General features: G+C 45.9%; 2 protein-coding genes across 4 annotated transcripts; one reads left to right on the top strand and one right to left on the bottom strand.

Moving 5' to 3' along the window:
• Positions 1-6641: 6641 nt before the first annotated feature.
• Positions 6642-11100, top strand: LOC119292094. 2 transcript variants are annotated; one of them, XM_037570922.1, is made up of 3 exons: positions 6642-7474; positions 9465-9663; positions 10262-11100. In XM_037570922.1, the coding sequence occupies exons 1-3, from the start codon at positions 6935-6937 to the stop codon at positions 10933-10935; spliced, it is 1413 nt and encodes a 470-aa protein (XP_037426819.1). In that variant the 5' UTR covers positions 6642-6934; the 3' UTR covers positions 10936-11100. The 2 variants fall into 2 exon arrangements, with proteins under 2 accessions (XP_037426819.1, XP_037426820.1); XM_037570923.1 differs by having other exon boundaries at positions 6643-7474; positions 9465-9654.
• A 1713-nt stretch (positions 11101-12813) lies between these two features.
• LOC119294206 (probable low-specificity L-threonine aldolase 2) lies at positions 12814-15724 on the bottom strand. Of its 2 annotated transcripts, none has more exons than XM_037572443.1 (9): positions 15196-15724; positions 14542-14653; positions 14268-14318; positions 14090-14161; positions 13865-13997; positions 13710-13768; positions 13518-13615; positions 13280-13404; positions 12814-13188 (listed from the first exon to the last, which is right to left on the bottom strand). In XM_037572443.1, the coding sequence occupies exons 1-8, from the start codon at positions 15636-15638 to the stop codon at positions 13308-13310; spliced, it is 1065 nt and encodes a 354-aa protein (XP_037428340.1). In that variant the 5' UTR covers positions 15639-15724; the 3' UTR covers positions 12814-13188; positions 13280-13307. The 2 variants fall into 2 exon arrangements, with proteins under 2 accessions (XP_037428340.1, XP_037428339.1); XM_037572442.1 differs by having other exon boundaries at positions 12821-13188; positions 13280-13346.
• Between the last annotated feature and the right edge of the window lie 7689 nt (positions 15725-23413).

Raw genomic sequence — 23413 nt, 5'->3', positions numbered from 1 at the left:
ATAGCGGTAGCGACAACAACAAAGTAATCAACATTTGTGAAGCTACGCACGTGCGCGTCTGAAGACCAGCTTGTGTGGTAGGGAAGACCATCACATTTCCATCCTAAAGTGATCTCATAAAGTTCCAAGTCCCTGGAAGAGTTTCCCACTTTTGCCATCTGTATATAAATGAGGTTCAGAAGTTTCTCGAAAAAAAAAGGTTCAGAAGCAAACTGCTCCATGGTTCACATTAGAAGATGAAAAAAATTCACAAGTTGAAGAAGATGACAAGAAAGAATTACTTTAGATAACTACTTGGTCTATAGGACTCCTGGGCATTGCTCAAACAGGCCTTAGGAACGACATGGCTAATCGGCCCCCTCCCGTGCGTCGGCTAGTGGTAATGTGATGGGCTGGCTGGTGCTACAAGTTAACGGGTTAAAAAAACAATTGTTCACCGTGCGTTAAAAAATGTTCATGAAATGTAAACCTTGCTCGTGTGATTTTCAATGGCCATATCATTAAAAAAATTCACACCTTTATAAATATATTCCTGCCATTTTTGAAAAATATTTATGTAAATCTAAAAAATCGTTTGGGTGATTTGTAAAAACAATGTTCATACCATTCAAAAAATTGTTGATGATTCTAAAAATATTTTTCATACTAATATTTTAATAACATCCAGGAAATGTAGAAAATCGTTTGCACACATTTCGAAAAATCTCTATAACATATAAAAATTCTTGGTGTCATTTAGGAAAAAGAGTCTATTACTTTTGAAATGTTTGCACATTTTTAAAATTATTTTAAATGTGTGTTTCAAAGTGTTTATTGTGTACTAAAAAAATGTTTAATGTGCATTTTACAAGTCTTCAACATCTATTCAGATAAATGTTCAACACTTACTTAAAACATCCACAACATGTATCTAATTAATGTTCAACTTATATATGTAAAATGCTCAACGTGCATTTTCAAAAAAGCCACTTGTATTTGAGAAAAGACAAAAAAACTAGAAGTAAAAAAAAGAAGGGAACAAAAAAAGAATGTTCTAAAACCAATCTATACCCCGCTTGAGGCGATGCTTTCTTTCATCTCACAGTAAGCGAGACGTAGCGCATACGAGCTATGGCCAGCTCCGAGCATCTCAACGAACCTGGTTCTTCGACATGTCCATGATCACAAGTTTTCGACAGGCACAGGGAGCGCAGGAAACATAACAGTTGGAAAGCCAGGTAAACAACGAAAAGTGCAAGCAACGACCGAGCTCTATGGAACTCTTTTAATTATGTTTCAGCAAAAAATAATTTTTCCACACCTCACAAAATCTAAAAGAAAGTATACACATAGGTATATATTTGTAATATTGACGTACAAAATTCAATGTTTTAAATAGCGGGCTATGAAAAATAGCGGCGGGCCTCCAAAAACAGCTATAGCGTTGTGAAGACGACCATTTAGCGGCATCCTGCTGAAAAGGCTATGCTATTTAAAACATTGACAAAATTTCATATGTGATGTACACAAAAAAGACAAATACATAGAATATAGCCGGCTTTTTCTCTTTTTGGGCCAAATATTTGTTATTGTCGTTGTGTAGCTTGCAAATAATTTAATTAATTAACGACACTTTATACATAGTTGAAGAACATGCATATGTATTTATTAAAAAAAACTAGAATTTTTCGGAACTTCTAAATTTATCTTTGATTTTTTTAAAGAATCCTTTGCGACGCCGCTCTCGGTAAACAAAACCTTTTGGTTTCCCAAAAGAGCCAGTGATCAAACTGGCAGGAAGAAACCAGCAGGTGCGTTGGACCCTCGGCTAGTTCGAGAGGACAGAGCCCATTATATCTGGCCATGGGCCAGGCCGGGCCGGGCTTGGGCCAGGCCTAAAAAAGCCCACAGCAAAAAACTGAGGCCCAGGCCCTCCCAGGCCCTACCTTTGGGCCTACTTTTCAAGTCCAAGCCCAGCCCATATGGTAAAAAGCCCTGAAAAGCCCTTAGGGCTTAGGGCCGTGGGCCGGACCTCTTCCTTAAAATGCCAATATGCCAAGCCCAAGCCCATCCAGGCCCTACTGATGGGCTCAAAACTCAGGCCCAAGCCTGGCCCACGGGCAAGCCCATCGGGCCTAGGCCCTGGATTTTAGGGCTGGGCCTGGGTGGACCGACAGGGCCGGGCCTGAGATGGCCAGGACTAGAGCCCATTGACACGCCACACCTGTACCTATACTCTGCTCTGTGTCTCAAAAAAAAAAAAACCTATACTCTGCTCTGTTCACTTCACTAGGTTGGACCTTCGGCGGAGCAGCTGGCACTGGCCGAGAGTCAGATCACGTACGGTACGACGGAGCAGCTGGCATCGGCACGCGACGGGCGCGTGATGCGCGCGCGCACCATCACGTACGAACCAGCGAACGTGCCGCGCTCCCTGGCGTCAAGATGAAGGCGGCGCAGTTAACCACCCTGCCTCCCGCGGCGTGGCCGTACGGGCACCCGGCGCCCCGGCGCCGGACCCGGCAGGGCCTGATGCAGGCAGCAGTTTGCACCTCTTTCTGCCCCATCTCATCTCTCGTGTCGCCACGCCCGCCGCCGCGTGTAGTGTAGATCCAGCCAGCGCGCCACGCCCATGTATGCCACAGTGCCAGCACGGTACGTCTGCAGGCAAGGCACGCATAATCAACCGATCAACGAGTTGACCTTGGAGCTACAGTAAGCTTGATTACTCAATTCGTTCCCACATCTGACAGGGATGATCAAGCAGGCGAAGGGGTGTCTGACTCGACGATTAAATGGCACAGCTGGAGCCAGCTTGAAGCTTCCACTATGCTGCTCCAATGCACGCACCAGTACTGCAATTCATCAGTATGGTATAATATTTGTGTCAACACAAGTACTCCTACATACTCACTTGCAGTATTTATTATGTACTCCATGATCACGAGACTACCGGTGTAATCCCCTGCCATACAGGTGTGCAATCCGTACGTGCAGTCGTATACACTGCAATATATTTTACACGTCTCGAACCCCTGGAAGAAATCGAATCTCACGGCGACGGATCTAGCTCGGCGGCTGAAACACCGCCGAAGCTAATCAGCAGGTCAATTGCTCGGCTCGTGCAGCACAAGTAGAATTCGGCACTCGCTCTACTTACTTACTGCAGTGGCAACGCCTCCGTCCGGTCGATTTTACTCACGGAGGGGGACAAGCTGGCGTGCTTGCAGCAACCGTACGTACCACCAAAGTTAAAAGCCAGAGAAACTATACCGCGTACGTACAAATGAGCTGTCAAATCTCCAAGATGTACATTGCAACGTGGTGTGCTTGACTATTGTGGCATGCGTGGGAGGCGAATGACAAGTATATTTCGTGGGTCGTCGTCGGTAAGGGTGACCACGTACGATACGTACTCCCTCTGTCCGGAAATACTTGTCATCAAAATGAATTAAAGGGGATGTATCTAGATGTATATTAGTTTTAGATACATCCATTTTTATCTATTTTAATGACAAGTATTTTCGGACGGAGGAACGAGGAAGAAAACAGCAAACACGAATGATTGCCAAAAACGTACTACTAATTGTACTCATCATTAATTCATCAAGCGGCATGGGCGCCTAGCCATGGGATCTGTACAGTAGCATGTGCTCATCATCGTCAACGAATTAGTTAAGGTCACATATATACCTGGAATACTCCTTCTGCTATAAAATATAGTGTGCCCGCGTTGTCCGAGGTTCAATTTTGACCATAAATTTAACCAACGGGACTGACTGCGGCGGGAGAAAAAATATTATATAATTGAAAACTTTTTTTGAATACAAATTCACTGCTATAATTTTTGCTCCCGCCGCAATCGCTCTCGTTAGTCAAATTTATGATCAAAGTTGAAGCGCGGAAACCCGAGGACACGCTATGTTTCGAAGAGGGAGTATTAAAGAGAATGATGCGAGTGATTCAATCCATAGATGGGGACTCAGACTTTGTGGGCATGCATAGGTATATAGGACTAGTAGTAGTACGGTGGAAAATTATCATTGATCGTCGATGCACACAATCATACTCCCCTTTTCTAAAAAGCAATTTGCCGGAGAGGTACAAACAGTGACGCAGAGGCCGGCATACTCTCCTTTTCTAAAAAGATAAAATACTGTATAGCGTGGTCTGGACCTATGACTTGTTAAAGTAGATGAAGATATATTAGGAATTTCGACAAAGTTGCATGCGTTGATGAATGATCAATTTTTGTATTGCACAGGAGTATTCTAGTAATAGGGACCCAGCCTGTTTTTGTTCACCTAAACACGATTTATACTAGATAAAAAGGGTCAGCAAACGTTTTGGTTCAGACCGAGGTGGCCAACTGCTGCATTGTCTGGGACTACATTAATCTAACACATCTTGGTCCTTATATAGAAAAGATTTATTTATTGTTCTCTTGCTCCCCTCGCGTCGTCTCCCCGAGCGAGGCGGCCGGGGGCTCCTCTCCCCTCCTCCAGCACTCCCTCCCCCTAACCCTCTCTCGCTGCCGCCGGCGTGCTTCACCGGGCCCTCCCTGCGTGGCGGCCTCGTGCTTCCTCGAACGCGGCACTCCGGCTCGGGTGGTGGCGGCTGGCGGCGGTGTCCCTCGGTCCATGGCGGTTCCGGCGGTGGCACGCTGCCTCGGGTGGCGCTGCTCCGGGTGGCCAGGAGGCGGTAGCGCGCCCACTTGGCTGCGGGATGGTGGTGGCGCCCTCTCGTCCCAGATCTGGGCCGTTTTGGGCCCCATCTGGGTCTGGGCGGGTCTCACCCTAACTTGCCTGCGACAGCTCCGACAGACGGAGGTGCGGCTTGTGCAGGGGGTTGCGGAGACTGTTGCGCGCCTACTGCAACGCGGCAACATGAGCTTTTCTTGAGCATCTTTCGGGTTCGACCGGGCCTAGAGGGCCTCGTGTGCTCCTATTGCTGCGTCCGATCGAAGACCACCGATGGCGGTGGAGGTTGTCCCCTCCCACGTGGTTGCTGACTCTGCCGCTTCTCGTTCCCGGTTGTTCCCTCTCGGCTCCGTTGGTCTTGCTTTGTTGACCATGCTGAGGCGGCGGTGATGATGGCAAGACCGTGGTGGCGCATGTTGGTGGGTGGCAAGTTTGGTGGAGCGCGACGGGTAGTCCGGCGTTGGAGGTGTTTGGTGGATGGGAGAAATCCCTGTTGGCTTGTCGGCACCTGCGCGATGACGCCCGTGGGCGCCGTCGTTCTTTCCTGAAGAATGCCAGGCATTCCCCTTCCCCACGCCCCTCCGCGTATCAGGGGAAACCCTAGGACCAATCCGAGCAGCAGCGTCGTTGTCGTCACGCTCCTTCCTGAAGGTGTTTCTTGGTATGCAGAGGTTCGAAGTGCTAGGAGCATGGTGGAAATTCTCCGGTGGGCACAACAGTTGCGGGTCATCATCGTTTTCGTTGATCTGACATTGTTGACATTAGTTTCTTCCTTCTTTTGTTTTGTTTTGTTTGGGCGTGCTTGTGTTGTTTGCCCCAGCATTGGACTCATAATTGCACCGGGGGGTTGTTATATCTATATAGCGGGACGAAAGCCTATTTCGAGAGAAAATATTTTTTTTCTATTTTCACAACTGATCCAGGTAAAATCTACTCCATAGTGGAGTAATATATACTCCCTCTGTTCCTAAATCTAAGCCTTTTTAGAGATTATAATACAGACTACACAAGGAGCAAAATGAGTGGATATACACTCTAAAATACGTCTACTATTATGAATAGTATCAAAAAAGTACTACAAAAATAAAAAAACTGATTTTTTTTGTAGCATACATGGTCGGCCATTCTACTCGCGTATAAACTTTCACAAAGAAATGACACCCATGGCATTCTAGGCAAAAATGACAAAATATGTGCTATATTTGAGAACACTGTTTGAAGGACTAGTAAGGCTAGATTGTATTTTTCTTCACTACGGAATACTGAGGTGTCACTCCTTTGCGAAATTTCATACGCGAGTAGAATGGTCGATCAGGTTTGATATCCCAAATTTTCAGATTTCCTTTTTTAGTATTTTTTTCGAATATACTATTCACGTGGGCTCATGTGAAACCATGTACATCTGTGTATTTTTGTCATGTAATGCAGAAAAATGTGTTTGTTCACTCTTAGAACCTAATAAAAATGTAAAATTTTGCACGGATCGCAACGTCCGATCATCGACATTGAACAAAGGCTTAAAAAATCTATTGCCTGAAATGTATAATCTTTCCATCCGAAAATACTTGTCAGAGAAATTGATGTATCTAGATGTATTTTAGTCCTTAGGTACATCAGTTTTTATCCTTGTGTTCGACAAGTATTTCCCAGACGGAAGGAGTATATAGAAAAAAAGAACACACCCTTAGTGCCTCGCTCGACCGGACTGTCTCCAATTACTCTGCATATTTTGCACCACATGACGCGCGTTCACATCTTCTATAGATACGATATTATCATGTCTTCTTAGTTATACTACATTTATATACTAGTGCAAAAGCGTGTCTTCGTATCCACTCCGGTTGATCACAACTAATACTCGTGAGCTTAATTAAGTTGCTGGTTGATATATAATCGCGCAGTATCGCAGGTGGTGCTGACTGCTGACTGACCGGCCGGGGACCACGGGAAAAAGATCCAGCGGGAACACCCACCCAGCGGGCTTCGTTTAAACGCCGGCCCACTCCCTGCATCCATCCAACTGCTTCTTCTACTTAAGCCGAGCCACCCCACAGCTGCCACACCGGCAGCCACCTCGCTCGTCCCTCCTCCATCTCAGGCTAGCTCTCAACTACCCAAAACCTCGCCGACCCGGCACAGTCGAGCCCGCACTGCGCACATGCATTTCCCGCCGACGCGCGCCACAGCTCGCCGGCACCAAGCTCGACCGTAGCACGCGCGCACGCAGCATACTCGGCACTCGGTAGTCGGCACCGATGGGGGCGGCGGCGCCGCTGACGCTGCGGGACTTCCTGGAGATGGCGTGCGAGTCCAGCTGCAGCGACGGCTTCCGCTCCTACCCGCGCCGCCTGCTCCCCTGCCCCGTCCCCTCCTGCGACGACGGCGTGCAGGCCAAGATTAAGGCGGAGACGGCGCCCGTGCGGCTGCTCATCGAGGCCGACCTGCGGCGGAGCCCGTCGCGGACGCTCTCCTCCCTCCTCTTCCCGAGGAGCCCCCGGTCGCTGGCCGCCATCTCGCGCCTCTCCAGGACCCTCTCGCGGCGGCTCGTCTTCTGGAGGCGACACCCCGGCGACGACGGCAGCGAGCGGGACTCCCTCGGCCTCCCGTCGCCCGTCGTCAGCAGCTGCTGCGCGTCCGAGTACGCCGAGTCGGACGCCGAGGCGCCTGGCCCGCCGCCCGTCGACGCGGCGGAGGAGAAGCCCGCCTCGAAGCCGTCGCCGTCGCCGTCGCCGTCGTCCAGCTCGGTCAGCGTCCACGCGGACGACGGCCCCGCCGCCGCCGGTGCCAAGCACAAGGTGAGTCCTCCGGCCCAGTACAGTCCAATAGTCCATTGCTCTGCCTGCGTGTTTGACTAGTTGCCGCTCGCTCGCCATGGGTGGCTTTGGTGGTGCCCGCGCGTTGAATGCCGCTCAATCTTTCGCGATTTGTTTGGTTGGTTGGCGCGTCGTAAATACAGTCGAGTTTGGTGATCGATCGCTGTGGATGCATGGGCGACGCCACTGCATACATGCATGGCTTGGATGGGCACATCATCAAAAATTCGAAAAAAAAAACAAATTCGTAAACATCCAGATCACTAGGGAGATAAAACCAAGATTTCTATATCGATCCTGTGTTGTTTAGTGTTACGGACGGTACGAAATTTGACCACTTTTGATTTTTTCCAAACGATTTTCTGCGACGCTGGGAAAAAACAATGCATGGGCAGCTGCCACGAGTAGAGGTAGAGGTCGTAGGGGAACTCAAGTATAGGGACGGGATGGGCTCTCTGTGGGTTATTGGTGAGCCCAAAATATTCTCTCTTGATTTCGATGTGATGGAGACGAAGGTTGTCTCAAAAAAAAAACTAGTGAATTAAGGCCTCCTTTGGTTTGTAGGATTTTTGTAGGAATTTCATAGGATAGGGTTTTTGTAGGAAAAATTTCTTTAAAGCCCTTTGGTTTGTAGGAATGGAATCCTATTCCTATGGAGGAATTCTTCCTATCCTCCACATTTCATAGGAAAATAAACATTAGCCTAGACTCAATGAAAAAAATCCTATGAAGTAAATCAAATGACATCTTCTTTCCTATTCCTACTCATAGGATTTGAGATGCATGTCATCTCATTTCCTATGACTTTTCTATTCCTATGATTTTCCTACCCTATAAACCAAAGGAGGCCTAAGATTGTGCCCGTACCCCTGCCCCCCGCGCGTGCGCCGCTGTCAACTCGAGTCATCAGCCACGGACCGACACTCTGCTGACGGCGTTAACAGCTTCAAACTCGCTGACATACGGGGCCACAACAGTATTTTTTTTTTGAAACGAAGGCAAAAGATTTGCCTCATCGATTAATTAAGCAGAAGAGAATTCGGGGCCACAACAGTAGTATACTCCCCTCCGGAAAGGTGCTTTGCGACGTGCCTCGCCTCAGAAATGAGGGTGGCTTTTTTACCGTGGCAGACAGCTGGGTGCTTCAGTCTAGATAGACAGCAAAAGCTCTTTAATTCTACTAGGAGAGTAGACAAGTTATTTCTCCCACTCATCAAGTGATGTAGTACGGGCACGTTATGAGTTGAGTGAGTGAATAGGGAGCGGTGCAGTGCTAGCTCTGTGCCTGTGCCTGTGTGCTCCGGCTGTCTGCACGGCGACATCGGTTCAAGTGAGCTCGAGTGGGCTCACTCACGAATTAACACCAGCCAGCTTCTGCCATTGCTGATTCAAGACGGCAGCTAGCAAGGCTAATTAATCGCTCGGGTTTCTTTGGGGTGGTGAGAGAGCAAAGCCATCCACTTCACCGCTCGTGGAAGTCATAAATTTTGGCAGATCAAGTGTACTTTTCCGTAGTACTACTAGTAGTAGCGTCTTGCTCAGGTATCGCCCACGGTGGCACCGACGCGTCACGCACGAGCACGTAGGTCTGCTAGCCAGCTGCGCCGAAAACGCCACGACACGGTCTCTCCTCCACAGGCCACAGCCACCACCGCGGTGACCACCGGAATGAATGATCCACCAAGGTTGTCAGCAACAAAAAAGAAGAGTGTATCTACATCCATGTATCTGACATTTGCAACGCGACGCTGCTCTTTTGGTACCAACTCTGTGGTGTGGAGCACGTACGTCGTTCGTTGGAAATACTGTATGTAGAATTGTAGATCGAGGAGAAGGAACCACGGGTTGGATTGGGTTGGTTCTCGGTCGACACTGTGGCCCTTTCGGTTTGGCGTACCCTTTCTGTGCGGTCATTTCAATCGGTTAAAATGACTGAGACGGTAAACTAACCCAGTGTGTGCGTGTATTGCAGGAGCAGCTAACACATGGCGGCGATGCCGTCGGGTCGACGGAGGAGGAGAAGCAGCAGCTGAGCCCCGTCTCCGTCATGGACTTCCCCTTCCTCCACCACCACCACGACGACGACGGCGACGAAACGAGCGACCCCGGCACCTGCTCGCCTGCTACCCCCTTCCAGCACTGCCTCCCCGATGATCCCCAACGTACGCTACGTAAGCCTTCTCTTCTCCCAGATTAATTCATCGGTGCCGTACGTGCTAGATCAATGTTGGTTAGCGTGCCACGCCCGAGTCGGCACCGTGCTCTGTCAAATTTGACAAATTTGACCTATAGACGAAATCAAATCACAGAATGAAATTATTTCAACCTCCAGATCGGTCGACGGTCCAGAGCTCCATCGAAACCGTTGAGTAGTCCCCATTGGACCGGACCACAGGCAGTCGCGTTGTGAAACGGGAACGGAGAGAGCTCTCCCCGTTTGGCGTGCCGCCCGGTCTCCTTGGCTGGCTAGAGACCTCCCATGAATCCCCATGAATTGACCTTTGCCGCGCATTATATTGCCATGCGTGCTACGACGAGCAGCGGAATCTAGGCCGCCGCATGTGATCGTGACGCTTGTCCAGTCGATCGATCAAGTATACGTACTCAACGCATCGTGTGGAGTAAATAAGTTTTTCGCAACCTGGAGAGCCGTAGTATGAGCAGCACTAGGTCAACCATCAAGAGCCGTTTCATGGATCCATCTAGTGTTATTAACAATTCACAGCCGTTGATTTAATTAACCTCGTCGATGCATGGGACTGACTGCAGGGTCGAACAAGGCGCAGGCGCAGGAGCTGCTGCTGCTGCACAAGATCCGACGGCTCGACGGCCTGGCGCATGCGGTGGGCCCCGTGGATCTCGAGGCGCAGTTCGGCACCGAATCTGATCGCCAGTCTGCGGAATCTGACGACACGCACACCCAGACGAGCAACTCCAGCAGCACCAGCGCCGACCACGGCGTGGCGGCGACGTGGTCACCACGGTGCTGGAGCGGCGCCGATCGTGAAGCAGAGCGCGGACCTGACGTGCCCCGGCGCCTCCTCGCGCGACTCCTCAAAGACGACGACGACGACGGCACGGCAGTTACTTCGGGTGCCACGGAACGGCTGCTCCTTGACTTCTTCGAGGAGGGACTCGACCGGCGCCGTGCGTCGGAGGCAGGGCCGGTGATCGGCGCGTCGAGGCCGTCGGACCACGAGTCGGCGCTGGTGCGTGCGGCACGGGATTGGGTGCAGGGCGCCAGGACGCGGTGGGGCGCGGAGGACGTGTTGTACGCCGGGGAGGCGGCGCTGGCGGACATGGACCGGGGTCGGCGGTGGGTGCGCGCCGGCGAGGAGGAGCGGGAGGTCTGCGCGGCGTTGGAGGGGTTGATGATGGACGCGCTGGTGGCCGAGCTGGTGTGCGACTTGGCACTGGCAGCACGGCGTCGACGTACGGTGTAAAATATGTGCTCCTCGTGCGTGTTCCCGTGTGCCGCTGGCTTGGTCAGGTAGGAAGGGTAGACGGTCTGCACCACGTCGTGTGCACGTTAACTGGAGTGTTAAAACATGACGTGGTTCCACATGGTTGGGTGGTGCGAGCAAATTGATACTACTCCATATCGAGTACTCCCTCCGTTTCAACTCAAACCATGGCAACCACATCCCTCAAAAAAAAAAAATCCCTAAAAAAAAAACAACAACTCAAACCATGGCACTTATTTTTTGTCGGGGCGAATTGACACCACGCACCGTTATGACACGCCTAAAATCGTATTTTCTCCTTGGCAAGTTATAGAACGTAGTATATGATTTAATCACATTAAACTTAAACTTTAACCAAGTTCATGAAAAGTACTGTATTTCATATTGCGACTACTCGGCATTGTAATATCTTTACGATCGAGACTCTTGGTTGACATGCCTTAATATTGCACATTTTGCAACTTAAAATTCTGATGGGTCGCTTCACCACTTTTGCCTTGGGCACCCTTGAAGGTCATGTTCTTTGGTTAGCTTGCTATCCAAGATAGGATTTGGACCTTCGACAGTTTGACCAAGTGTGGATGGCTGCATTACGGGTTGTTCCATTTTTTTTTTCGATCAGAGGGGCCACATGACCCCCATTTTCATTATGAAAATGGAGTCACAACATACAGACCAAGTCCCACACAAACCCTTTGTAAATGTGGAAACGAAACAATGGCACATCTCCTCTACAAGTTCCGCTACACCTTGAGAGTTTGGGGGTGCCAAAGGATTGGGTTCAACTATACATGATACTACACACTCGCACGTGGCTCGCCGAGCGAACAGTCAAGGAGTGGTGGATTGCGATGTCGGATCTCCACATGCCACACCGAAAAGCAATGGCATCAATCACCATGCTCGTCTCTTGGACCATTTGGAACAAAAGGAAGCGAGGGTCTTCCTGCAGAAATCTACCCCACCCTTCATCATTTTTGACATGATCAAGAGCCAAGCAAAGCTTTGGAAAGTTGCTGGAGCGAAACATTTGGGTAAAATCATGACGAGAAATAATCTGAAACATTTGGGTAAATTTAGGGCTAGATTGGTGTGGCAAGAAGATGAACATGAGAGGAAATACCACTGGGTGAATTGGCAGACTTGCTGTTTGCCTAGAGAGGTAGGGGTTTTGGGGATTTTAAACCTAGAAATCATGAACACTGCTCTTTTAACTAAATGGCTTTGGAAAATAGAAATGGAAGAAGGGTTATGGCAAAATGTGTTGTTTAGAAAATACATTCTTGATGAATGCACATCTAGAATTTAAAAAAAAAACCCTAGTGATTCCTAGTTTTGGTCCAGTCTGATGAGTGTGAAAGACCTTTTTTTATATTCGCTAAGAAAAAACTGGGGAATGGAAAAGACACCAGATTTTGGGAAGATATATTGGTAGATGACAAACCTATTAAAGAGGCTTACCCTAGACTTTTTAACCTCTGCTTTAATCATAACATTATTGTTGACGTATAATATGCTGCCTAGTCTCTTCAATCAGATCGGTCTTTTGGTTGCATTGGCTAGAGCATGCACTTTTACATGATACCGGAGCTAAGAGGTCTTGAGTTCAAGACCCGTCTGGCGCAATTAAATTGTGGCTCTGTTTGGTCTGGAGTCTGATATCTTGCTTTGGCAGCCTCTTCTGGTGTCTAGAGGGCACGGGGAGAGGTATGCTGTTTCTTTTGAGTCACTGACTTCTACATGTTGGATGCTTGGTTTCTAGTAATGGAAATCGGAAGAGCCTACCCATCTTTTATCAAAAAAAGAAAGAAAAAAATCATGACCGGAGAGTAGCGGCTTTGTAATTATTGGATGAGGCAAAACTTTTGCCTTTGTTTCAAAAATAAACAATACTGGCAGAAACGATAAAGATTGGCAACAGGCATAATGAATGGTGCAAGCAATTATCCAATATACATCGTTACTATCCCTAGTCGCAAGCTCCGCAACATAATCACACGCACATCGCATGCATAAAAAGGCAATAGATATTCTTGGAAGTTGTTACCACTGCCAATGCCGGCCACGATCACAAACAAGCTGGATACAGCAGCACCGATGGATACGTAAGGTGGGCGGCAAAGGGAAGTGGCCTAGCTAAGCTAGCTACTAGCGCCCTTCTGAATTCGTGGCAGCGCTGTTCGTCAGATGCTCCAATTTCGCATCGCCAGTCAGTATTTCCTTCACGGCTTCCTGAAAACAGAGCGACGTATCAGTGCTATCCACACCCAACCCAGAGCGTCGTTGATACAAGGTCTCACACAAGAATCTAAGATTTTCGTACCTCGATGCATGTCAAAGTATACTGGACGTCACCATCTGAAATTTGGTAGTGTACCGCAAGTCTGACGCTGTAGATTGGGGGAGTTCAAAATGAAGTTATATACGAAGCATAAATATACACAGGCACTGAAAGAAAAAGCTGTAGTTAGAGATCAACACAGGCATAAATGTGCTTATGCCAAGCAGTTGAGCTTTGTACCAGTACTAAAAAAAAAGCAGTTGAGTCAACTGAACTGAACCTCTTGGAGCCTATTGGCGTTGCAAGCACATTGCGCTGTTCCAGGACTTGACACAGTTTGGCAGGTGATATGCGTGCATCCGCCATATCAAAGAACACCTAGGGAATACAGTGGAATGTGGATGCATGAAATTTAATCAGTCAGGAAACATCAACCAAACTCTCTGATTGATGGACTAGCAAGAGTACTAACCAAATTGGTCTCCACTGAAGCTAAATCAACTGTAAAGTGTTCGATTTTCTTCAGCCCATCTGAACAATTGGACAAGAAAACATATTCAGGGCTGTAACGCACACACGATGGAATACCTATATAAATGGGATAGAAAAGATTAATTAATATGAAACCTGCTAAGACTTTAGCCTTCCTATGATCGTCCGCAAGCTTGCCGACGGTGTCGCGGACTGCAACTTCGGCAGCAGCACAAAGAATTCCTACCTGCCTTATCCCACCACCTAGTGTCTTCCTAAGAATTGTAGCCTGAAAATATTATTTGCCAGATTTTCGTTACATGTTCTCTTGCGCAAGCAGCTCAAACTTACTAGCAGAAATACAGTAATATCCATCATCACCTTGTGTATGAAGGCCTTGGAACCAACAATAACTGATCCAACAGGAGCACCTATCCCTTTCGCTAGGCCTACCTGCACTTCCACGTTTAACAAAGAAATACAGTCACACATCCTATACCAGCGTGGCCCATTGTATACAATCTGCCATTATAGAAGTGCCAAGCAAATCGATACGTACCGAAACCGAATCAGCAGCTCTCACAAGTCTATCAACAGGAACCCCAAGCGCCTGACAGATTAAGATAGCAGTGATGATCTAAAATCGCAGCAGAAGATCGACATGCATACTGTGCTTGGTACTTAGACCATCTGGTTAATTGATCTTATATATACTCCCTCCGTTCGGAATTACTTGTCTCGGAAATGGATGTATCTAGAACTAAAATACATCTAGATACATTCATTTTCGCGACAAGTAATTCCGAACGGAGGGAGTAGTACATAGTACTTACTGCGGAGGCATTGAAAATACGAGCTCCGTCGATATGAAGCTTCAAGCCGTGGGTTTTAGCAACTTCACCAACCTTATCGGTGTATTCTACAGAAAGACACTTCCCGCCGCAACTGCAGCAGCAACAACAACAACAAAAATACTATCAAATCATGTAACATACTCCCTCCGTCCTTTAAAGAGTGTACTTCCAAATTTATTGGAGAGTCAAACTATCACAAAGTTTGACCAAATTTATTCAAAAATATATCAATGTTTGTGAAACCAAATAGGTATATGATGAAAATATTTTTTATCATGAATCTAATGAGACTAATTTGATGGCATAAATGATGATGTATTGTTGTATAAATACGGTCAAACATAAAAATCTTTGACTTTCCAACAAAGTTGGAAGTACACTCTTCAAAGGACGGAGGGAGTAGCACAGTTAGCTAGTAGGAGTACTACTTATTACTCATTTTTTCTTTTCAAAAAGGGGATAGCCCTGGCCTCGAATTCAGAGATGTACACAGCCATTTTATTAAACATTTATTCAAAGTACGTATTATTGAACACTTACGACGAAAATGGAAAGATGAGGGTCGATACTAGTTATTACTCTACCACACTGCGGCACTAGCCTTGTGAATGAGCATGGGACAGAGCAACTCACTTTCCCTGTGTGTTCTCCAAGCAGATGAGCCTGGTGGTGGGATAGTACAGTGACCCATCCGGACTCCTGATGGCGGCAACGATCTTGTCGATGTCCATGGTGCCGTCGGCGTTGTTGGCGACGATCCTGGGGTGGACGCCGCCGAGGGTGGAGATGCCGCCGTGCTCGTAGACGTGGATGTGTGAGTTGTCGCCGAGGATGGCCTCGCTGCCCCTCGTGTCGCAGTGCGCGAGGACGGATATGAGGTTGGCCATGGTGCCCGACGGCACGAACAGCGCGGCCTCCTTGCCCATGATCCGGGCCATCTCCGCCTCGAAGCGGCGCGCGGTCGGGTCCGAGCCCAGGATGTCGTCCTCCACGTCCGCCGCGGCCATGGCGGCGCGCATGGCCTCCGAGGGCTTGGTCACCGTGTCGGAGCGGAGGTCCACCACCTTGGTCGCCATTCTTTCTGTGCAGCGCCGATCGAGACGCGGGTCAGACCGAGAGTGGAGAGCTGTGGCTTCACTGGAGATGCGGCTAGAGGAAGAGGAGAGGGAAAGCTGGACGAGGCGACGTAATAATAACCTTACCTAGAAAGGGTTGGGCCGTTGCTTTCTACGTATAATACTCCTATCTTATCTAGTGATATGAATGAAGCAACAATATACGTACAATCATCTACATCGGTCAACTCAGTTTGCACCAATTAGAACACGCCAAAGCTACCAAGTGGCAGGATGTATATTCAGTTAATTCAGAATGCAAGTTGGTTCCCTGCCTCTCTTATTTGTAGCGCAAAGGCAGTTTATATATGTTTGATGATTCGCTGGTGCTGAGTAGCTTCACTGCTGTCACAGAGAGATTTTTGAGGGTCTGCCAGAGAGAGTTTTTTTTAGTGGTGTCTGTCATAGAGAGCTGGGCGACCTGTCTTTTCATATTATTATTTTTGATAAAAGAGAGCTTCACTCTCCGATTTCCATTAATAGAAATCACCAAGTCTTACTAGAAAAGGAACAAAAAACTACTGCAAGCACCTCGGAAACTAACTGTTGAGGGCATGGCCAATGGGTAGCCCCAAAGGCGCACTAGTAGAAAAGAGGACTTTGGTCCACCCCGGGTTAGCCCATTAGTCCCGGTTCAGTCTAGAACCGGGACTAATGGGGGCATTAGTCCCGGTTCGTGCGCCCAGGGGCCACGTGGCCCATTTGTCCCGGTTCGTCTGGACCTTTTAGTCCCGGTTGGTGCCACGAACCGGGACTAAAGGGTGCGATGCCCATTAGTCCCGGTTCGTGGCACCAACCGGGACTAAAGGGTTAGACCTTTAGTCCCGTTCATGCCACCAACCGGTACTAATGGGGTTTGAGGCATTAGTACCGGTTCATGGCACGAATCGGTACTAAAGGTCCCATTTTTAAACTCTACCCCCCGGATCGTCTTTTTAGTTTTAAAAAAAATAAAAGAAAATGATGAAAATGTCAAAAAAATAAAAGAAAATAAGTTTCCCATGTGATATGTGGTCTAGTTGTTGGGAAACTAACTGTTGAGGGCATGGCCAATGGGTAGCCCCAAAGGTGATTCTTCATAAGCCAACTAGGCTCGGATGCCACTGTGACAGCAGGACCGCTACTTGCATGTGCCAGGTGAAGCTTGCAGAGGAGACGAGTTCTTCAACAGATAAAGAAGGAAAAAGTAGGGAGGGAGAGGAAAAGAAGAGGAGGAATGAATGAAAAAGATGAACACATGGGGACCAAAGGATGACGGGTGTGAGGCAGCACCACCATAGCCACCATTGGACTGAACGCATGTGAGCAATAGCCTCAATCCTCCCATGCCTATGTGTTTGATGGAGCACCTGTCTTTTTTCCGCCTCCATTGGTCATGCCCTGAGAGGCCAAAACAGTAGCCTGAGATCTAAGACCTGGGCTCAAAAGCAGGTCCCAGTACCAAAAACATAAAATAGTTTTGACCCATACAGAAGAAATCCAGGCATACAACTGCCATTTAACAGGTATCATACATCATTTTTATTTAGATCAAAAGACGGAGGAAGAAAAACACATGCGAGGTTGATGAAGCTTGAAAGTACCCGTAGGGTCGCAGCACTGGAAGGTGATCCGAAAGCGGAAGATAATCACCCTGCCGTGATCCTTCCTGCTCTCAGACGCCACCCGTGTGCTGCTCTGAACACTTCTTCAGCTACTTCGCCGACCTGTCTCACCCCTGCCGCCATCATCTCACTTCTTGCGTGGGTTTTCTGCAAAATATTCCAATCATGTATTTCTTTTTGAGAAACAAATTCACAGATACACAAGGATCATTAACCCTGTTATTCTCAAAGACAACACTATTTCTCAAATTCCAGATTGTCCAACAAATAGCAGATATCCCTATCATAACTAGTCATCTCTCTTCTCTTCCGAATTTCTTGACCCAGGCTCTCATTATAAGATCTAGATCATCTGGGATCTCTGCCAAATTAAAAGCACATTTTAAGACATTCCACAGCAGACGAGCTACAAAACAGGAAAAGAAAAGGTGGTTTATGCTTTCATCATGTCCACAAAATGGGCATTTTTTATCCCCTTTCTACCCCCTGCATAGCAGATTATCTTTTGTGAGAATGATGTTTCTGAGAGCTAGCCACATAAAGACTTTAACTCTACGTGGCATTTTAATTTTCCACATATATAAGTGTAGATATTTAATACCATTTTCTATCAAATGTCTGTAGAAATACCTAACTGTATACACTCCATTTTTCGTCAGTGTACACTTAATCTCATCTTTCTTATCATTCAGAACAGTCGAACTACAAGCTTCTCTAATGTACTCCCAAAGATCTTTCGAGTCCCCCATCAGTGTCCTTCTAAAATGCATGTTATCTATCCCTTTTTCAAAAACTTCACTCATAGTATTTTTTTATCAAAACAAATGTTGTAGAGCCTAGGGAAATTCTTCCTCAGAGGTGCGGACCCAATCCACCAGTCCTCCCAGAAACGAACACTTTTCCCATTGCCCACTATAAATTTGCACAAAGAAACAAAATGTTATCTATGTTTCAAGAGTTCTTTCCAAAACTGGGAGTCCCCCTATTTGGCAGAAATGTTACTAAGGTTTTTATTCCCCTGATATTTACTAACAATAACCTCCTGCCATAGTCCCTCAGTAGTTTATAACTTCCACCACCATTTACATAACAGGGCTTTATTCATATGATTGAGATTCTGAATCCCAAAGCCTCCCATGTCTTTTGGTCTGCAAACCTCAGACCATTTAACTAAATGATATTTTTACCTTTTGTCATTTTCCTGCCACAATAGCCCGGCTCTAAAGAAGTCCATACGCTTATTAACTCCATTTGGTAAACCATAGAATGACATCATAAAATATGGTATGCTTGTTGATGAAGATTGTATCAAAATAATTCTACCAGCACTTGCAAGTAATCTACCTTGCCAACTTTCACATTTTCTCTCCATTTTATCCTCAGGAGGTTTCCAATGTTTATTTCTAATACGTTTCTCATCCACAGGTAGACCTAGATATTTCATAGGTAGGGCACCCACAGAGCATGTAATTTTTTTCCGCATATTATTCTTTTTTATTGATGGCATCGCCAAAAAGGAACAACTCACTTTCATGGAAGTTGATCTTCAGACCAGACATTTGTTCAAAAAGGCACAAAATATATTTAAAATTATTGGCACTTTCCAAATCGTCTTGCACTGAGAGTTAGTATCATCTGCATATTGTAACATATTTACCCCATTTGGAACATTTTCATTAAGCACCCCTTTTACTAAACCATTTCTTCTTGCATTATCTAGCATAATGGCCAATGCATCAGCAGCAAGGTCAAAATTAAGGAGGGACAGAGAGTCCCCCTATCTCAAACCCTTATGAGTAGGAAAATATTTGCCCAAAGCATCATTCACTTTGATACACACCATCCCCCCCTAATAGTCCCCATTACCTAGTCTATCCATTTGTCAGGGAACCCCTTCATTTTGAATATCTGGAAAAGAAAGGACCATTTTATTTTGTCATATGCTTTTTCAAAATCTATTTTTAACAAGAGACCACTATGTTTCTTCTTATGTATACTGTTTAAAGCTTCATGAAGATCAAGACTCCCTCCATAATATATCTGCCCTTAATGAAAGCAGTTTGAACAGGCGATATGACTTCACCAACCACTAGGTTTTGCATGTTCATCAGAATTTTTGTGATAATTTTGAAGCTGACATTCAGTAGACATATAGGTCTAAAATTTTGTATTTTGTTGGCTTCTTTCCCCTTAGGAACCAATGTGAAAATCCCATAGTTCAATCTACTAATATCCACTTTTCTTTCTGCAAAATCATATAAGAGGGCTTTAAAATCATCTTTCACCAACTCCGAGTAATGTTGATAAAATTCAACAGTGAATTCTTCAGACCCAGATGATTTGTTATGTGCCATCTTAAAAACCACATTTTTAATTTCTTCTAAAGCGAATTTATCAATCTGCATTTCACTATACTTTGTAGGTATCTTTTTTGCATTATCTACATTAAGAGATACAAAAGAATCATCAGGTGGACCAAAGAGATTTTTGTAGAAGAGAGTGATATACTCCATCAAGTTTGTATCTCATTCTATCTCCCCTTCATCTTGTTCCAGCCTATTTATTCTATTTCTTCTATGTCTCCCATTAGGTTTGGCATGGAAGAATTTGGTATTACTGTCTCCCTCTAGAATTTCATCCACTTTAGCTCTCTGTTTCCACTTGGCTTCTTCTAGTTGAAGAAGTCTATCAAGTTGAGCTCTCAATTCCATTTGCTCTTTTATATCAGCAGCTGTATGACCATTTTTTTCACAGTGCTTATCAATTATATCCAGTCTTATCATAATATATTTTTTCAACTCTCTATACCGTGCATTCATATTTCTCTTCCAGTCTTTAAGTTTGGGTCTAAGCAACCTAAATTTACCCAGAAGTCTATCTACACTATCACCACTAATGCTTGGATCATTCCAAACATCATGGACAATTTTGTCAATCCCCTCCCTCAAGAACCAAGCATTTTCAAACCTGAAAATAGGATCACTTTTCTGCATGTCCCTAGAGTCCAAGAATAGAGGGGTATGATCAGATTTCTCTCTAGTCACTGCAGGAATCTGAGTTAAAGGGTATGTCTCTTCCCACTCAGTGCTGCATAAGATTCTATCTAATTTTTCAAATGTGGGAATAGGAAAGTTATTCCCCCATGTGAATTATCTTCCATGCATCTCAAGTTCCCTAACCCAACCTACTCCAGGATGGCATTAAACAAGAAACTCCAATGCCCAGGAGAGCCTGGTTTGTTTTTCTCATTAGCATTTCTAATAATATTAAAGTCACCCCCAATCAGTATGGGTTTGATGCTGTATTGAAAAATTCTAGATAGCTCAGCCAGAAAAGCTGCTTTTCTTCCTGGCTGAGCATCTCCATATATAACTACTAGGTCCGAGATCAGCCTGATTTTTAAATCTTGAGTAGTCATTTTAATATGATAGTCTCCTTCATCTTGAGAGATTACATCTAAAGTGGTGTAATTAATTAACCCCAAGCACGATCCACCAGATTTCCCCCTAGCGGGGGTGAAATGCTAGTGAAAGTCTCTGCCAGCACAAACTTGTTGCAGGTCAGTTCTAGAAAAACTGTTATCTCATGGTCTCTTGCAGACCCAGGAAGTCAACCTTTTTATCCATGATCATTTCTCTAAGAAATACTTTTTTGATGTCCCCCCAAAACCTCTCGTATTCCAGAAAATGCCTCTCATCTTTTTCTTTTTCTTTTTCTTCCTAGCAGAAGATCCCAAAGTTTTTATAACAGAAGCAGTTTTAACCCCAGAACCTCTGGTGTTTCTGCTCCTATCTTTTCCTTTTGTGGAGGAGAAAACCCCCCTCAACATATCCCAATGTTCCTCTTCCTCTCTTTCTTCATCATTATCTCCCTGTTCCAGCAAATCCTCCATACTATGTTCCCCAGTGTCAATGATGTCAGTTTCCTCAGGTAAAGAGGTTTGTTTTTGATTTTTGTTATACTCAGCTAACCACAAAACAACTCTAGCTTGTTCTATAGCTTTTATCATATTTAGATTATGTTTAACCACCTCAAGTTTATTACCCAAACTGACCCCAACCCCTCTAGCAATTTTTGGGAGATAACTATCAGGAATAGACAAAAACCAAGGAGAGAAAAGCTCACCATAATTGTATTTGTTGGCTGCTCTTTCTTTAGCCAACTCTGTAATGTTAGAGTCCTCCTTTCCCTTCAGTCTATCACATCTTCTCAGTCTTTCTTCCTCTTTTAAGTATATTTCTCACTTCTCTGCTTTCTTTATCTTTGTTCCAAAGGAGTCAGTCTCCTGACTGGCAGTATAATGCACTGGTTCCATATATCCCAGGCCAATAGCTTGTTCCATCAGATCTAAGACTGTCATCACTTCTCCTTCCACTTGTTTGTTCCTCTTGTCAACTCTTCATCAATAGCTTCCTCCTCTTCTCCTCCTTCTGATTTTTTCAGAAGACTGGGACCCCCTCACATCATCAGTCACTTTGAAGTTGATCTGTAGTAATTCATGCTGTCTTCTGACCTCTTTTCTAATGTTTTCCTTATAATCTCCATCTCTTTCCTTTTCTTCTCCTCCAGCACCAGTTGTGCAGTTTGTCTAGCAGCAAGCTCTTCTGCCTTTTGTAAGCTCACCATGAAGCTGTATTCATCTCCCTGCACCCCTCCTACTGTCTCTGTCTCCATTCTATCTTTTGTTGTTTCAATCATATGGTTTTTTCCTCCTGCCTTTTGCACCACTTGTTCATACTGTTTCAGCCCCAAGCTTCCCAGGCTAATATTTTTTCCAAGATTCAGATTGTTTGCTTCTCTTCTGCATATCATTCTCTCTGTATTTAGCAATGTTCTCTAAATCCAAATATTCATAAATCTTCCTCTTGTTCCCCTCATCAAACCTGTACCATCCCTATTCTGCAACTAAATCAAACTCAAAGCCTATGTCATATAACAACAAATCTTTTGTGGTTATTTCAGTTCCTGCTGGGATCTTATGTAAATCTCTCACTCCCACTTTCACCTTGATTTCCTCTTTAGAGTGAATATGTTCCACATCCACTTCCACTACAGGTCCTAGTGCAGAACTAATTTCACGCACCCCTAAAAAGGGTCTCAAGGTGTCAGGTTAGGAGCCCCCCACATTTTGATCCATATAGAATGTAGTTTTCCTTTGGATTTATCATCTGGACTCCAAAAGTCTACCTTCACCATCGCCCCAGTACCAAGCAGTGTGAATTTTTCAAAGTTTTTTAGCTCCACCAACTTGGCCTTGTTAGGAAATCTCATCAAAAAAGTCTTAGGGCTCTGAAATTTGGGTCTCCAAGTCCAGCCCCACTCAAACATCTTGCTGAAGCCATAAGCAATTGTGGTTTCATTCAGCTGTCTAGGGTGTACTGCGACTAATGCCATAGGATTTGTATGTTCAACAGCTACAATGCCTATGGTATTTTGTACCAGCAGACACCCCAGCCCTCTAGCTCCATAGCCCACATACTTGGCCACTGGTTTGTCCTGTTTCAACACTATGCATTCCTCAGTATTGTGATGGCCTCTGACAAACCACACAAAACACCTTATTCTTGCATTCACTTTTCAGATGACCTTGCTCTTTACATTTGACACAGGAAAGCTCCTTATTGCTCCCTGATTCTTGTTTCCTGCTTCTTTACCCCCTTCGTCTTTTGTCACACCCTGTGTCTACAAAACCTCTTGCTTTGGCATGTTTGAGAGCAAGTACTGATATTGTTGAGCCATTTGTTCCTCTGGTATAAAACCAAATTGTCTAAGGCCCATCCCTACTGGCACCATCTGAGGGAAATTAGTGTTTCTCATCATTGGAAAGCCTCCCGACATTTGAACATGTCCCCCTGCATCCCCATTTGTTGCAGGCTAGGATTGCCAACAACAAATCCATTTCCAGATCCATTCCCGCCATTCCCGGGCTGAAACCCATCAGTATCCCTACCCTCCCCATAGATGTTCCTTCCCCTCCAGAGCCGCTGCTATTGGTCCCAGATCCTCCTCTGTAGTTTCCATCTCTATCTCTCCTATCATAACTATCTTGATCTCTCACATCCTATCTGCTGAACCCTCTCTCAGAATTGCCAAACCTGCCGTTGAAGTTGTATCTCCCTCCAAAACCAGCTC

This window comes from Triticum dicoccoides, chromosome 4B (genome assembly GCF_002162155.2).
Source record: "Triticum dicoccoides isolate Atlit2015 ecotype Zavitan chromosome 4B, WEW_v2.0, whole genome shotgun sequence".
Taxonomy (NCBI): domain Eukaryota; kingdom Viridiplantae; phylum Streptophyta; class Magnoliopsida; order Poales; family Poaceae; genus Triticum; species Triticum dicoccoides.
This window is presented reverse-complemented; position numbering and strand designations above follow the sequence as displayed.

Excerpts from the sequence above, each read along its gene's own strand:
- LOC119292094 (XM_037570922.1), top strand. The coding sequence starts at position 6,935 with ATGGGGGCGGCGGCGCCGCTGACGCTGCGGGACTTCCTGGAGATGGCG. Across the intron at positions 7,475-9,464 it reads CCGCCGGTGCCAAGCACAAG|GAGCAGCTAACACATGGCGG; the intron begins GTGAGTCCTCCG and ends CGTGTATTGCAG. Across the intron at positions 9,664-10,261 it reads TGATCCCCAACGTACGCTAC|GGTCGAACAAGGCGCAGGCG; the intron begins GTAAGCCTTCTC and ends GACTGACTGCAG.
- LOC119294206 (XM_037572442.1), bottom strand. The coding sequence starts at position 15,638 with ATGGCGACCAAGGTGGTGGACCTCCGCTCCGACACGGTGACCAAGCCC. Across the intron at positions 14,162-14,267 it reads GAGCTGCTGATTCGGTTTCG|GTAGGCCTAGCGAAAGGGAT; the intron begins GTACGTATCGAT and ends GTGGAAGTGCAG. Across the intron at positions 13,347-13,517 it reads ACGCCAATAGGCTCCAAGAG|CGTCAGACTTGCGGTACACT; the intron begins GTTCAGTTCAGT and ends CCCAATCTACAG.